We start from the raw sequence: 15,916 nt of genomic DNA on the forward strand, positions 1-15,916 counted from the left end.
AGTTAGTTCTGTTTCAGTCATTAAAAACCATAATTACAAAATAAGTGCTTTATTTTAAACACTTACCTTTTGGACCTTAGATCTGAAGAATCAAATTGGATATTCATAGGTCCAGGATGTATTTCAGGGTCTACCTCTGAGATGAGATGACTGGAATCACCAGCCATATTTGCCATGTTTCTTAGCTGCTAGGCACTGAGGAATTTAGTCCTACATAAATCAGAAAAGACAAACAATTCAGTTTAATTCTAAAACATGTTACTATTCATAAGTAAAATAACCCACTGTGCCACTACACTGCCAGCATCCCTTATGAGCACTGGTCAGAGATTAAGCTATTCTACTTCTGATCCAGCTCCCTGCCAATGTGCCTGGGAAAGCAGTAGAAAATGATGTGTGTACCTGGGCCTCTGCTACCTACATGGGAGACCCAGATGGAGTTCCAATCTCCTGGTTTTGGCCTGGCCCAAGCCTGGCCACTGTAGCCATTTGGGGAGAGAACCAGCAGATAGAAGATCTCTCTCTTTCTCTCTCCCTCCCCTCTTCTCTGTAACTCTGCCTTTCAAATAAATAACCTTGAACCTACACTAATCAGGCCACCTTCCCCACCACTATACAGAAGCCACTCTTGTTAGATCACCAGTGGCCTTCACTCTGGTAATCTGCGGGTTTCTGTCTTTAACTTACTTGACCTGTCAGGAATACTAGCCAAAAAGACTCATTCTCTTTCTTGATAAGCCAATTCATTAGGCCTCCAGGTTTTCTCTCTATTGGTCCCTCCTTCTCCTAATTCACTCTCCAAATGGCTGCAACAGCCAGAGCTGGGCAGATCTGAAGCTAGGAGCCAGGAGGTTCTTCCCAGTCTCCCTCATGGGTGTAGGGGCCCCCAGGACTTAGGCCATCCTTCACTGCTTTCTCAGGCACATTAGCAGGGAGCTGGATTGGAAGTAGAGCAGCTGGGACTGGCACTGGCACCCATGCGATGCTAGTGCAGCAGGTGGCAGCTTTACCTGCTGTGCCACAGTGCTGGCCCCTAGCCTCATAGCTTTTTTTTTTTTTTTAAAGATTTATTTATTTATTTGAAAGGCAGAGTTACAGAGAGGCAGAGGCAGGGAGATAGAGAGAGGTCTTCCATCCGATGGTTCACTTCTCACATGGCCACAATGGCTGGAGCTGGGCTGATCTGAACCCAGGAGCCAGGAGCTCCTGGCACTTCCACACAGGTGCAGGGGCCCAAGGACTTGGGCCATCTTCCACTGCTTTCCCAGGCCATGGCAGAGAGCTGGATGGGAAGTGGAGCCTCCAGGACTCAAACCGGCACCCATATGGGATGCTAGGACTGCAGGTGGTGGCTTTACCTGCTATGCCACAAGCGCTGGCCCCTCATGGTTTTAAAACTATCATTTGTGCTATCCAATACAATAGCTACTGGCCACATGCAACCACTTAAATTAATTAAAATCTAAAATTAGTGCCTCAGTCACACTAGCTGCATTTGAAGTGCTCAATAGCCGTATGTGGCTAATGGCTACAACACTAGACAGTGTTGATATAAAACATTTCCATCATTGTGGAAAATACTACTAATGTAGACAAGGACAACTTTCACAGTAATATTTCTAGCCTAAATTTCTCTTAAGTTTCAGATTTGCGCATCTGCTTATTCAATATCTTTATGTAGATATACGGACATCTCAGACCTAACATGTCCAAAATTTTTCTTCCCCCCGGCCCTCCACAAAACTACCCTCCCCATTACTTATCTGATTTCAGTTGACAGAATCTCTATTCTTTTAGCTGCTGAGGCCACAATTCTTGGAATCACCCAAGACTTCTTTTTCTCACAGTGTACATTCAACTCATTTGGAAATCTTACTGGCTTTTCCTTTAAATACATCCATAATCTGACCACCATTTCTTTCTTTCTCTTTTTTTTTTTTTTTAGAAAGCTTTTATTTAATGAATACAAATTTCACAGGTACAGCTTTAGGAATATAGTGGTTCTTCCCCCTATATCCACCTTCCTACCCCCACTTCTGTACCATCTCCTACTTCCTTCTCCCATCCCATTCTTCATTAAGATTCATTTTTAATTAACTTTATATACAGAAGACCAACTCTATACTAAAGATTTCAATAATTTGTACACACACACAAACACACACAAAGCATAAAGTATTGTTTACAGACAAGTTTTACAGTTAATTCTCATAGTATAATTCATTAAGGACAGAGGTCCTACATGAGGAATAGGTGCACAGTGCTTCTGTTTTTGATTTAACAATCAACACTGTTATTTATGACATCAGTGATCATCCAAGGCTCTTGACATGAGCTGCCAAGGCTATGGAAGCCTTCTGACTCCACAAACTCCGTCAGCATTTATACAGAACCATAAGCAAAGTGGAAGCTCCCTCCTCCTTTCAGAGCAAAGCACATCCTTCTTTGATGGTCTCTTCTTTCCACTGGCATCTCACTCACAGAAATCTTTCATGTAGAACATTTTATGTGTGTCTTGGCTTTCCATGCCTGTAATGCTCTCGTGGGCTTTTTAGCCAGATCCGAATGCCTTAAGGGCAGATTCTGAGGTCAGAGTGCTGTTTAGGGCATTTGTCGTTCTATAAGTCTGCTGTGCGGACTGCTTCCTGTGTTGGATCATTTTCTCCTTTTTAATTCTATCTATTGTTATTACCAGATACTTGTTGACCATCATTTCTTACCAAGATCACAACAACAGATATCTAATAGAGTTCCTTGCTTCCACTCTCATCTCTTTACAGTTTACTTTCTGCACAGCAAATAAGAGTTGTAGAGGCAGGTAATAAGGAATTTGGCCTCACCCAGCAAATTGTTACAATTGGGGGAAGTGCTACTGGTCCCCAGTGGGTAGAGATCATTAATGCTGCTAAACATACTACAAGGCATGGGGCAGCCTCCTACTACAAAGATATATCCAGTGTAAAATGTGAATAGTTTTGAGGCTAAGAAACTCTACTCAAGGGGGGAAAATAAGACGCTGTGATGAGGAAGGATAGGAGAGGGTCTTATCTGGTGATGGCAATATTCTATTTCTGCAACTTGATTCTGGTTCTGGTTACATGGTCATTTGCTTTATTTTTCCCTCAGTTTAATCTTCTGTGGTACAACTAAGGTTTTTTTTTCTTAAGATTTTATTTATTTTTATTTGAGAGGTACAGTTACAGACAGAAGGAGAAACAAAAAGATCTTCCATCCTTTGGTTCACTCTCCAAATAACTGCAATGGCTGGAGCTGGGCCAATCCGAAGCCAGGAGCCAGGAGCTTCTTCCAGGTCTCCCACATAGGTGCAGAGGCCCAAGCACTTGGGCCATGTTTGACTGCTTTACCAGGCCATAGCAAGGAGCTGGATTGGAAGTGGAGCAGCCAGGGCTCAAACTCACACCCATATGGGATGCTAGCACTGCAGGCAGTGGCCTTACCCACTATGCCACAGCACCAGCCCCAGCCACACTCTATATAATAGAACTGTAATAGTCTGTATCCCAAATTAACTACTGTATAGAATTCAAACAAATGGATGCTCTAGCAGTTCTTTCTGAAGGTGTTTTTAAATCAGTTCTTGGATATTTAAGAACAAAAATGGTTTTCCTACCTATCAACAGAAAAATTTTTCATTAGCATTTCTTAGCAACTCTGTATTATTTCCTCCTCACAGTTTAGTTTCATTACATTCACAATAATAGCAGACTCCTTTTTTTTTGGACAGGCAGAGTTAGACAGTGTGAGAGAGAGAGAGACAGAGAGACAGAGAGAAAGGTCTTCCTTCCGTTGGTTCACCCCCCAAATGGCTGCTATGGCCGGCGTACTGCGCCAATCCAAAGCCAGGAGCCAGGTGCTTCCTCCTGGTCTCCCATGCAGGTGCAGGGCCCAAGGACCTGGGCCATCCTCCACTGCACTCCCGGGCCACAGCAGAGAGCTGGACTGGAAGAGGAGCAAGTGGGACAGAATCCAGCGCCCCAACTAGGGCTAGAACCCGGTGTGCCGGCATTGCAGGCAGAGGATTAGCCTAGTGAGCCGCAGCACTGGCCAATAGCAGACTCTTAAATAATGGACTTTAGTAGTGTTTGGCATGGTTCTAAATATTTATACATATGAAGTTATAGATTTTGAAAAAATTTTCCACCAGGCATTTACTTAGTGGTTACGATGTTGACTGGGGATGTTCACATCCTGCATCAGAGTACCTGGATTTGGTGCCCAGTTCAGCTTACTAACTCCAGTTTCCTGCTGCCCCAGACCCTGAGAGGCAGTGACTGGATTCTTGCCACCAATATGGGAGACCTGGATTGAGTTTCTGGCTCCTAACTTCAACCTTGGCCAAGTCTCAACTGATGAGGGCATTTGGGGAGTAAACCAGAGGATGACCTGTGCTATGGCCAGCTTAATCTTTAAGTGTATTTTTTTTTTTTTAAGATTTTCATTTTATTTTAAAGACAGACTTATAGAGAGAGGAAGAGAGAGAGAGAGAGAGAGAGAGAGAGAGAGAGAGAGATATCTTCCATCCACAGGTTCACTCCCCAAATGGCTGCAAAGGCTGAAACTGAGCCGATCCAGAGCCAGGAGCCAGGAGCTTCTTCAGGGTTTCCCACGTGGTCGCAGAGGCCCAGCGCCTTGGGCCATCCTCTGCTGCTCTCTCAGCTGCATTAGCAGGCAGCTGGTCAGAAGTGGAGCAGCCAAGACTCAAAGCAGCGCCCATGTTGGATGCCAGCGCTGCAGGCTGGGACTTCAACCTGCTGTGCCACAGCGCTGGACTCCTGTTATTTTTATATAGATGTTTTTACTTGTTATAATAGAAAATTATTTTTCAAGATAGTCAAATTAAGTTTTTAATTAAGAAAATAATAAAACTGTCAGTCTTAATTTCATAAATTAGTGGGTTAAAGTAATCTTGAGTGATCCTATCTTTTAGTTTTGAAATTTAAGACTGAAAAAGTCTACTGAATTGCTTGTTTTATTATGTACACAAAAGAACAGAATGATTAAGCTTCTTTTTCACTTCAAAACTGTTTTAATGAAATTAACATATCATAGTTGCCCATCTTAATCTGCTTTCTAGTAATAATTACCATTGAACAATACTTTATATTCAAGATTATTATGCTCCACATTTGAACATATAAATTATATGAATCCATGTTTTCAAGAACCAGCTAAACTTTCTAACTCAAAAGAATAAATCTTGCACTGATCTAGTACTAAGCTAATTTAGAAACTAGGGCCAGCAATTAGTATAAATTTGAGCTATTGGCTCCTGGCTTCGGATCAGCCCACCTCCAGCTGTTGCAGCCATTTTGGGAGTGAACCAGAGGATGGAAGACTTCTCTCTCCTCTGCCTCTGTAACTCTACCTGTCAGATAAATAAATATTAAAAAAAGAAAGAAAATAGCATGAAGGTATAAGCATCAAAAATGCTTTTTATAAAAAAAAAACTGGAGAGTGTGGTGGTTGATAGGTCAGGTGTTAAGACTGGCTGGATTTGCATCTTAGCTCTGCCATGTACTAACTGTGTGACTTTGGGCTACTTACTCAATTTCTCTAAGATTCACTAGTTTGGGAAATAATAGAAATACTAGTCCTACAGGGTAATGATTTATTTTGGGGGGCTGGCACTGTGGTATAGCAGGTAAAGCCACTGCATACAGTGCCAGCATCCCATCTGGGCACCAGTTCAAATCCCAGCTACTCCTCTTCCAATTCAGCTCTCTGCTATGGCCTGGGAAAGGAGTAGAAGATGGCCCAAGTCCTTGGGCCATTGCACCCACATGGGAGACCCGGAAGAAGCTCCTGGCTTCTGGCTTCGGATCAGCACAATTCTGGCCGTTGCAGCCATTTGGGGAGTGAACCAGCGGATGGAAAACTGACTCTCGCTCTCTGTCTCTGTCTCTCTGTCTTTCAAATAAATAAATAAATATTTAAAAAATTTAAGTGAGATAATGCATATAATGTGGCAGATAAGCAGAGAATGCTCAATAAACATAACTATCATTTTATTATGCATTTGGCTTTTAAAAAGCAAATAGAAAAATTGTGTATTGGCTTATCTCAGTGGCTTAAATAAAACCAGCTGACATATCAACATGCCTCTGCTATAAAGGGAGTAAACTGAGTACGGTAAGAAAAATAAAAAGAGCAGCCGGCGCCGTGGCTCAACAGGCTAATCCTCCGCCTTGCGGCGCCGGCACACCGGGTTCTAGTCCCGGTCGGGGCTCCGGATTCTGTCCCGGTTGCCCCTCTTCCAGGCCAGCTCTCTGCAGTGGCCAGGGAGTGCAGTGGAGGATGGCCCAAGTGCTTGGGCCCTGCACCCCATGGGAGACCAGGAGAAGCACCTGGCTCCTGCCATCGGATCAGCGCGGCGCGCCGGCGGCGGCGGCCATTGGAGGGTGAACCAACGGCAAAGGAAGACCTTTCTCTCTGTCTCTCTCTCTCTCACTGTCCACTCTGCCTGTCAAAAATAAAAAAAATAAAAAAAAAATTAAAATGAAAAATAAAAAGAGCGACTTTCTTAAACTGAACTGTCACAAACGGAATAGTGCTAAACAGGAAGAATTCATTTCTAAAGAAGTGAATTTAGTGTCATTTTGGAGGAAAACTTAGAAAAAAAAAGACACATCAACAGAAAGGTAGTAGAAGATGAAACTAACACTTACTTATTAAATACTTATGACTGAACTAATGTCTTACATGTTACTATTTAATTTCAATTAATCCTTAGAATTTGGGAAATAGATACTACTTTCATATTACCAAAAAGAAAAAGAAGAAACTGAAGCTCAGATAAAAAACTTGTTCTAAATCACTTAGCTAATAAAACTATAGCTGTTACTAGAGCCAGGTCATTTTGATTCTGAAAGTTATTTACATTAAACTGTGATGTATGTCTTAAAGAGTTAGGGGGTAGACCTATGGCCTACCAGTTAAGACACAGGTTAGCACATCATATCCCAAATTGGAGAGCCTGGATTTGATACCAGGCTCACTCCTGACTCTAGCTTCCTGCTAACATGGACCCTGGAAGGCAGTGGTGATGGCACAAGTAATTGGACTCCTGCACACATGTGGGAGAACTGAGCTGAGTTCCCAACTCCTGGTGTTGGGCCAGTCAAGCCCAGGGGCCCTGTGGGCATTTGAAAGGTTATTTGGGGGGGCTGGTGCTGTGGCACAGTGGGTTAACACCCTGGCCTGAAGCGCCGGCATCCCATGTGGGTGCCGGTTCGAGACCCAGCTGCTCCACTTCCTATCCGGCTCTCTGCTGCGGCCTGGGAAGGCAGTGGAGGATGGCCCAAGTCCTTGGGCCCCTGCACCCACATGGGAGACCAGGAGGAAGCTCCTGGCTCCTGGCTTCGGATCGGCACAGTGCTGGCCGATGCAGCCAATGGGGGAGTGAACCATAGGATGGGAGACCTCTCTCTCTCTCTCTAGATCTCTCGATCTCTCTCCTCTCTCTGTGTAACTCTCACTTTCAAATAAATAAACCTAAAAAAAAAAAAAAAAAGAAAGGCTATTTGGAAGACAAAAGCAACCTCTGAATATCAGATCTTCCCTGTCTATATTTACAAATAAAAAAGTAACTATCTATGATAGCAAGTGGTGTTCAGCTCTTTAAAACAGCTGGGACCTGGATGAAGGAAAGTGCATGCCTGGCTGTTTGGACAAGTTACACTCAATGAACTTATTTTTCTTAAAGTAAACTAGCTCAGATGAATCCCAGGCACATTAACAAGGAGCTGGATTGGAAGTGGAGCAGCCAAGGACTCAAACTGGCGCCAACATGGGATGCCAGCGCTGCAGACAGCAGCTTAACCCACTGCGCCACAGTGCTGGCCCCTCAGTCAGGTTTATTAAAAACTGATAATCAAACTTGAGGAAAATGTTAGGGCCATTTAGGAATTAAAATAAAATTTCCAGTTTAATCACATGTGTATTGGTTCTAAGCAAATCTGAAATTTTGGGCATAGTAAAGTGAACTATTTATTCAAACAAGCAGAAGAAAACTGATACCTCAATGATTTACAATAATAAACTATAGGACTGGCATTGTGACGGGTAAGGTCACTGCTTGTGATGCCAGCATCCCATATGTGCACTGGTTCAAGTCCCAGCTGCTCCACTTCCAGTACAGCACCCTGCTAATGGCCTGGGAAAGCAGTGGAGGATGGACCAAGTGTTCGGGTCCCTGCCACCCATGAGGGAGATCCAGATGAAGCTCCTGGTTTCTGGTTTGGCGTGGCCCAGCACAGCCCACTGTGGGCATCTGGGGAGTGAAATCTCTCGATCTGTCTCGTTCTCCCTTTCTGTACCTGCCTTTCAAATAAATAAATCTTTTTTAATAAATAACAAACCAAAAATGAGGAGTCTGAAGTCCCCAGCACCTTTCAAAGGTTTAATAATACTCAAGTAAATATGAAGAAACGTATATAAATGTGGTTTGATAAAAATGGTATCAAATAAACATATATAAATGTAAGGAAACATAATTTTCAACTGCTTCAGTTTGTCAATTAGTCTGAACTTCAAATTCACCAAGAATATTGTTTCAAAACAAATACAATGCCTTTTGGAATATGTTGATGACTGGAAGTATGATATTCTGAAGTTTGATAAGTTAGGTTGAGAGGTAAGTTAGAATTTCACAGCTAATATAAGTATTACATAGATGATAACACAGACTAGTATGTAAGGATTAAATTGCTAAATACCTAAACAGTATTAGTTTGCCATAGGCATAACACTGATATAACTTGGTGGGAACTAAATTTGCAACATGACATAACCATACATATTCACTTCTAGTATTTCATTCAATCTCTGAGCTTTAAAACAAAAAGTTAGATGCAATACTATTAAGTCAAAGTCATTGAATACTGAATCTCCATCTGTTTACCTTAAGATTGGTTTTAGTATGGAGTCTTGGCATGGTTTGTGTCCCCTCCAAAATTCACATAATGAAACTTGATCACCAATGTTAAGAGATGAGGCTGGGGCCAGTGCTATGGCACAGGGGGTTAAAACCCCAGCCTACAGCACCAGCATTCCATATGGACGCTGGTTTGAGTCCTGGCTGCTCCTCCTCAAATCCAGCTCCTTGCTAATGTGCCTGGGAAAGCAGTGGAAGATGGCCCAAGACCTTGGGCCCCTGCACATCCACATGGGAGACCCAAGAGAATCTCCTGGCTCCTCGCTTCAGATTGGCTCTGCTCAGGATGTTGTGGCCATCTGGGGAATGAACCAGTGGATGGAAGACCTCTCATTCTCCCTCTCTATTTACCTTTACCTCTACCTCTCTCTGTAACTCTTTTGAATAAGTCAGTCTTTCAAAAAAATAAAGAGATGAGGCCTTTGGGTAATGAATAAGTCATCAATGGGATTAGCAACATTCTAAAAGTGCTGGAAGGAATTAAGACTCTTTGTCTTTTTTGTCCCTTCCACCATGTGAGACCAGAGCAATAAGGTGCCATGCTGGTCCTCATCAAGCACTGCACCTGATGGCATCCTCATCTTGGACTTGGCAGAGAAGTACATTGTAGTTTATAGATTGCCCAGTCTCATATATTTTGTTGCAGAAGCACAAAGACAGACTGGTCCCAACAGGAAATCCAACAGTTTAACTGACTTCTTGGTATTATCATTTTATTTAAAATGTTGGTATCTATACTGAAGTGCTTAGCTCCATAAAAGGACACAGAGAGAAACCAAAGGAAGCTAATACGACATTTAAAAAAGGTATTGTGATTATCAGGATACTTCAAAGAGGTTATCCCTTTCCATACTAACCTCAGAAACTTCCTATCACACTTCTTTGCAAAAACAACTCAACAGTGTCTATGCTAAGAGACTAGCATCAGTAGAATATACTGGCATATGCCCAAACAAATGTGACTACAGAACCACCATACAAGCATTTTTATGTTCTTTCCCAGAGGCTAAAAATTAGTATTACTAGTATGTCAGCATATGTTACAGAGTTTCAGATACCGTGTTTATATTCAGTTTACTAGGCCAGAGATTGATAAATTTTTGTCTGTAAAGGGTCAGATAGTAGTAAATATTTTTGGCTTTTCAAGTCATACAGTCTGTACAATTACTCAACTCTGTCTTTTAGCATAAAAGGCAACAAAAAAAGTGCATACAGCTGTGTTCTAATAAAACTTTATAGAAAGATAATAAATCCATCAGCAGGTCAAATTCGGTCACAGTTGATCCAACTCTGTAGTACGCCAATATAAAAGTAAATGGAACCACTCCTAAAAAGACAGTCTGGTGGAAAGGTTAAGTCATGTATATATTATTTTCTCCTATGTAAATCTATAACTGCTATAAAGTCCAGGATAACAAACTTATCTAAACTTCCTCTTTATGACTCATTTACTTAGGTCAGCCACCAGGAGCTATAATGCCCTAATTCAGATGTGATAGTTGGAACATGCTTCCAACCTTATCAATAAATGCTTCAAAGCGTGTTGAATTTGACAGTACTGGAGGACAATGTGGTCTAATAAAGACATCACCAATGAAAGCAACGCTATAGTTCTGAAGCACCTCTCTTCCCACCCCAGGAACACTAACCACTCTCAAGTTAGCTCAGGTATTAGGAAAGAAAGAACACTAGCAAAGAACTGAGATTTCAGCACATTATAAAATGCAGGCTTGGTAAAAATTAACCTCTTAGGGCGGGTGTTGTGGCAGAGTCGGTAAAGCTACCACTTGCAATGCCAGCATTCCATATGGGTACAGGTTTGTATCCCGGCTGCTCCACTTCCAACCCAGTACCCTGCTAAAAGTCTGGGAAAAGCAGCAGAAGAGGGCCAAATTGCTTGAGACCCCTCCGTCCTCCATGTGGGCAACCAGGAACTGGCTGGCTCCAGGCTTTAGCCTGGCCCATACTACAAAACACCAACAGCATATTTTTACGTGTATAACTGACAGATACAAGTATTTAAGATTTTGACGAGAAAGCTAAGACTACCTGTTCTCATGGGCTTAAGTTGGGGCAGGGAAGGTAAACAATTTTCTTTTTTTTGTTTTGTTTTTGACAGGCAGAGTGGACAGTGAGAGAGAGACAGAGAGAAAGGTCTTCCTTTTGCCGTTGGTTCACCCTCCAATGGCCGCTGCGGCCGGCGCACCGCGCTGATCCGATGGCAGGAGCCAGGTGCTTCTCCTGGTCTCCCATGGGGTGCAGGGCCCAAGGACTTGGGCCATCCTCCACTGCACTCCCTGGCCACAGCAGAGAGCTGGCCTGGAAGAGGGGCATCCGGGACAGGACTGGTGCCCCGACCGGGACTAGAACCCGGTGTGCCGGCGCCGCAAGGTGGAGGATTAGCCTAGTGAGCTGCGGCGCCGGCCGGTAAACAATTTTCTCAGAAGCAAAGAAACCATCTCTCTGCTACCAATCTTTCATCTTTTTTTTTTTTAAAGATTTATTTTATTTATTTGAAAGACAGAGTTACAGAGAGAGGTAGAGACAGAGAGAGAGGTCTTCCATCCACTGGTTCACTCCCCAGATGGCGCAACGGCTGGAGCTGCGCTGGTCTGAAGCCAGGAGCCAGGAGCTTCTTTCGGGTCACCCACATGGGTACAGGGGCCCAAGGACTTGGGCCATCTTCTACTGCTTTCTCAGGCCACAGCAGAGAGCTGAATTGCAAGAGGACCAGCCGGGACTAGAACCGGCTTATATGGAATGCCGGCGCTTCAGGCCAGGGCTTCAACCGGCTGCGCCACAGCGCCGGCCCCCCAACCTTTCATCTTGCTTACGAGGCAGAGATGGTTCTTCAAGTTATGACAAGAGTTACTTTGACTTAGTGAGACGTTTTTAAAAAGATCCCTTCAGTGATTGCCTGTTATCCCCCTGCCTGTGCTAGATCTCTGTCACGTCTGAAGGCATTAAGAAGAAAAAAAGGAGAAGGTATGGCTTAGAACTCGCCGATCTCCTGATCCCAGCGATGGATAAGCATTGCCTGGGAGTCATGACAAGCATGTTTTAGTCAACCTGGCCGCCACCTGGTTACCTGGCGGCGAGCAGGTTTCTCCAACCCAGTGGATCTCAGTTTCTCATCTGTAAAAAGGAGACTGAGCCCCTCCTAGGTCCAGAAGTCTGAGACAGCGAAGACACCCCTCCGCCCACCATCAAGACCCCTCACTCCCACGGTTGGGTCGTGCAGAAGGCGCCGCGGAGCTCACCAGCCGTGGTTCCCACCGCGTCTGTGCAAAGGGGACCCCTCTCTCACTTCCCCTCTCCAGCCCTTCCCTGCAAGGAAGAGAGAAGGGAGCTCGCGCGGGGTTCAGGATCTACCGGGACCCTGCCTTTCCCCTAAGGCTTCCGCAGGCACGCACTCCCACCGCCCCTCGGGTTCCCCGAGCCCCCGCGGGACGACCAGACTTTGCCGCAACTGAGCCCCGCGAGGAGCGCGCGCCGTCTCCGTGGTCCCCAGCGTTGGCCTCACTGCTCCCCGTCCCACCACCCTCAAACGCGACAGTTCCCAGGTGACAGCCGGCATCACCGCAAGCCCAGCCCTCCCTCTCTCCCCTCCCCTTGGTTCCCTTCCCATCCTCCTGAAAGATGAGACTGCAAAACGACGGAATGTACTCTACCTGAGCAGGCCAGACCTTCAGTCTCGGAGAACTGGGTGCGAAGACGAACAACCCCCTTTACTAAATCCTCGCAATTTGCGCCTGGGGACTCCTCGTCCCCCAAACAGGAAGAGACAACAGCTTTGGCCGCGGGGGCCGGCGGGGAATGGAGTTCTGAGCGCGCCACGCCCGCAGCGGCTCTTGAGCCTCCCTCCGCCTCGGACTACAACTCCCACAGGGCACTGCGACGGCCAGCCGCTCCTCACCGCGGAGCCCGGCCCTCCGGTGTCGGGAGGCGGGGCAGCCGGCGCGCGCAGGTGTGCAATTCCCGGGGAACTGCAGCCTGTGTGCGCTAGGGTCGTTGGCGCCGAGCCCTGGAGGAGGAGCGTTGTGATCTCCTGCAGTCCTTATAACCCCGGGGCCCACGTGAGAAAACGTGATGTGGCAAGACCTTTTGGGGCTGATCTCCAAAGGTCTGCCTCCCTTTCGGAATTTCTCTGCTCCTGCTGTGTATTCTGGTCAGTACTGGGACCCTGAAGGCACGCGCGCACACAGAACACACGTAGACACAGTTGTTGGGTTGGCATGCCCCTCTCCCTCGTCTGGATCGTGGTCTTCGTTTTTTTCTTTTTTCTTTTTTTAATGTACGCCTCTAGGCTAAAAGAGGGGCTTTCGGAAGATTTTATCCCCTCGCTCAGCAATTTTTCCCAAGGCCACCCCCAAACGAAGTCTAAGTAAAATCAGTGTGTTGTGAAAGTCACATAAGAACCCCTAAACTCTCCTTGCAGAGGAAGCAAGTGGCTCTTTTTTTTAAACAATGGGGGTGGGGGGACCCAACAATGTATTGCAATGTGGTAAAGAACCGAAATTTAATATCCAAATTTAACAAATATCGAGTGCCAAGCATTTTACATGTATCTCTTTTAAGTCTTTCTGACATTTATAGAAGAGTACGTTTCTATTTTATAGATAAAGAAACAGCCCTGGAGAATTTACGTGACTTGCCCAAGGTCAATCGCTTTTAAGTGACAAAGTATCTAGAATTCAAACCAAGGTCTTATCGCCAGGTCTGCACTCTCCAACCCCACTGAGGGCTTGAGGAAAAGCAAGACAGATGATGTAACAAATGGTGCCTTGAAGGGAAATGAAAGTAATTTTGCTGATGGTGCCCTGGCTTAAAAACTTGTGACTGCTCTTTGGCCCTGTTTTCAAAGTACATCTTTGTGATAGCTTCAGTGCTAGCAAAATTTTCTTCTTTCTCTGCATTCCAGGTTCAGATAATTTTAAGTAAATGGTATGAAGTTATGCCAAAAAAAAAAAAAAAAAAAAAAAAAGGCAGAGTGGGGAACTTGAAAGCTGTCCTTCCTCAAAAGCAATGAATAAACTGGCGAACCCACCAGAGTCACCTGTTTTGGAAACTCTAGAACTAATAAAAATTTTTAAAAACCCAGGGGAACACTAAATGAAGAGAACTGAAGAGTTATGGTAAGGCAGCTGTGTGGTCATCTCCCATTCTTCAGGTAGCTGACCCTGCAGACAGCAGCCTGCGTCCCTGGTACAGTTTACCAGCACCACAGGGAGCAATGTGGACTCATAGCTGTGTGGTTTCTAACTTTCTCTTTTTTTTCAAAGATTTATTTTATTTATTTGAAGGAGTTACCGAGAGGGAGAGGGAGAGACATCCTCCATCTGCTGGTTCATTCCCCACATGGCAGAAGGAAGCCAATATCCTATGCTGGAACTCCATCATTGTCTCCCACAGGGGTGGCAGGGGCCCAAGCACTTGGGTCATCTTTTGGGGTTTTCCCAGGCTCATTTCTAGGGAGTTTGGTAGGAAGGGGAGCAACCAGGTTGTGAACCAGAGCTCATATGGGATGCCAGTGTTATAGGTGGTAGTTTAATCCTATGGACCACAGCACCGTCCAGTGACTTGCTTCTGTTTCACCTGCCTGAATGCTTCCACAGGGCAGGGCAGCTTTCCAGGCAGTGTTTGTCAAAAGCATTTAAAGGCAAACATTAGCAACTGCCTGGCGTGCATTGTGGCTCTCTGCTTTGGGATGCTCATATCCCATTTCTGAGTACCTGGTTTGAATCCTGGCTAATACATGATTCTGATCCAACATTCCTACTAATAATGTGCTTGGGAAGCAGTGGAGGACAGCCCAAGTATTTGGGTTCCTGCCATCCATGTGGAGACCCAGAAGGAGTTCCTGGCTCCTGGTTTCTGCCTAGCCTAGCCTTGGATCCTGCCTGTCCCAGTCCTGGCTCTTGCTGACATTTGGGGAGTGAACCAGGGGGACAAGGAGCTCTCTGTCTCTTGTTGCCTTTCAAATAAACAAAATGTTTGAAAAAATAAATGAAGATATTAGTCACTGTCATGGGAGGTAAGATATAACAATTGGGAGAAGTATTGAACCAAGAATCCTGGGAAGAAAAACCCTGGGGAAATGAGATATTTGGGACAAGAAGGACTTCACAAAGCTTTCTTTTAGAAGGGGGGAGCCTTGTAGTGAAGGGGTTAAGCCACCACTTGGGATGCTCATATCCTGTATTGGAGTGCCTTTTCAAGTCTGGGCTACTCCACTTCTGATGCAGCTTCCTGCTAATGCATCCCTGGAGGTAGGTGATGATGGCTCAAGTGCTTGGGTCCCTACTATCCCATGGAACACTTGGATTGAGTTCTGGGCTCTTGGCTTTGGCTTGACTTAGCCTTGGCTGTTGTTGGTATATGGAGAGTGAACTAGTGAATAAATCTCTCTCTCTTTTGGGGCTGGCATTGAGGCATAGTGGGTAAAGCCATCACCTGTAATGCTGCCATTACATATGGAAGCCAATTCAATTCCCAGCTGCATCCAATATGGGCACCAGTTCAAGTCCTGGCTGCTCAACTTCCAACCCAGCTCCCTGCTAATGAGCCTGAGAAAGTAGTAGTGGATGGGCCAAGTAAGTTGGGCTCCTGTACCCAGATGGGAGACCCAGATGAAACTGCTAGCTTCACCCTTTCCCAGCCCCACCTGTTGCAACCATTTGGAAAGTGAATCAGTGGGTGGTAGATCTCATTTGTTTTCTCTTGCTTTCTGTAACTCTGCCTTTCAAATAAATTTGAAAAAAAAAAAATCTCTTTCTCTTTAACTGTACCTTTCAAGTAGATAGAAATAAACTTTTTTAAAAAAGCTTTCTTTTAGGGGTAGTGTTGTGGTACAATGGATTAAGCTACTGCTTGCAATACCAGCATTCCAATTTTCCAGTTTTTGAGTCCTGGCTGCTGTGATTTTGATCCAGCTTCCTGCTTATTCACCTGGCAAGACAGTGG

General features: G+C 44.9%; 1 protein-coding gene across 3 annotated transcripts in view; it reads right to left on the bottom strand.

Annotated features, from left to right (window-relative positions):
- SLC38A9 (solute carrier family 38 member 9) overlaps positions 1–12,752 on the bottom strand; it is a 92,454-nt gene extending 79,702 nt beyond the window's left edge. For 2 of the 3 annotated variants that reach the window (XR_009868058.1, XM_062211975.1), the window contains exons 1-2: positions 12,625–12,752; positions 67–210 (exon numbers count right to left, since the gene is read on the bottom strand). Coding sequence is in view for 2 of the 3 variants with exons in the window: in XM_062211975.1 (XP_062067959.1) it covers positions 67–176 (110 nt within the window). In the remaining variant the exon portion in view is untranslated. Of the gene's footprint in view, positions 1–66; positions 211–12,213; positions 12,278–12,624 lie in introns of those variants that run through there. The other variant, XM_062211976.1, reaches the window with a different exon arrangement.
- Between the last annotated feature and the right edge of the window lie 3,164 nt (positions 12,753–15,916).

The sequence above is a fragment of the Lepus europaeus genome, chromosome 15 (genome assembly GCF_033115175.1).
Source record: "Lepus europaeus isolate LE1 chromosome 15, mLepTim1.pri, whole genome shotgun sequence".
In the NCBI taxonomy this organism is placed as follows: domain Eukaryota; kingdom Metazoa; phylum Chordata; class Mammalia; order Lagomorpha; family Leporidae; genus Lepus; species Lepus europaeus.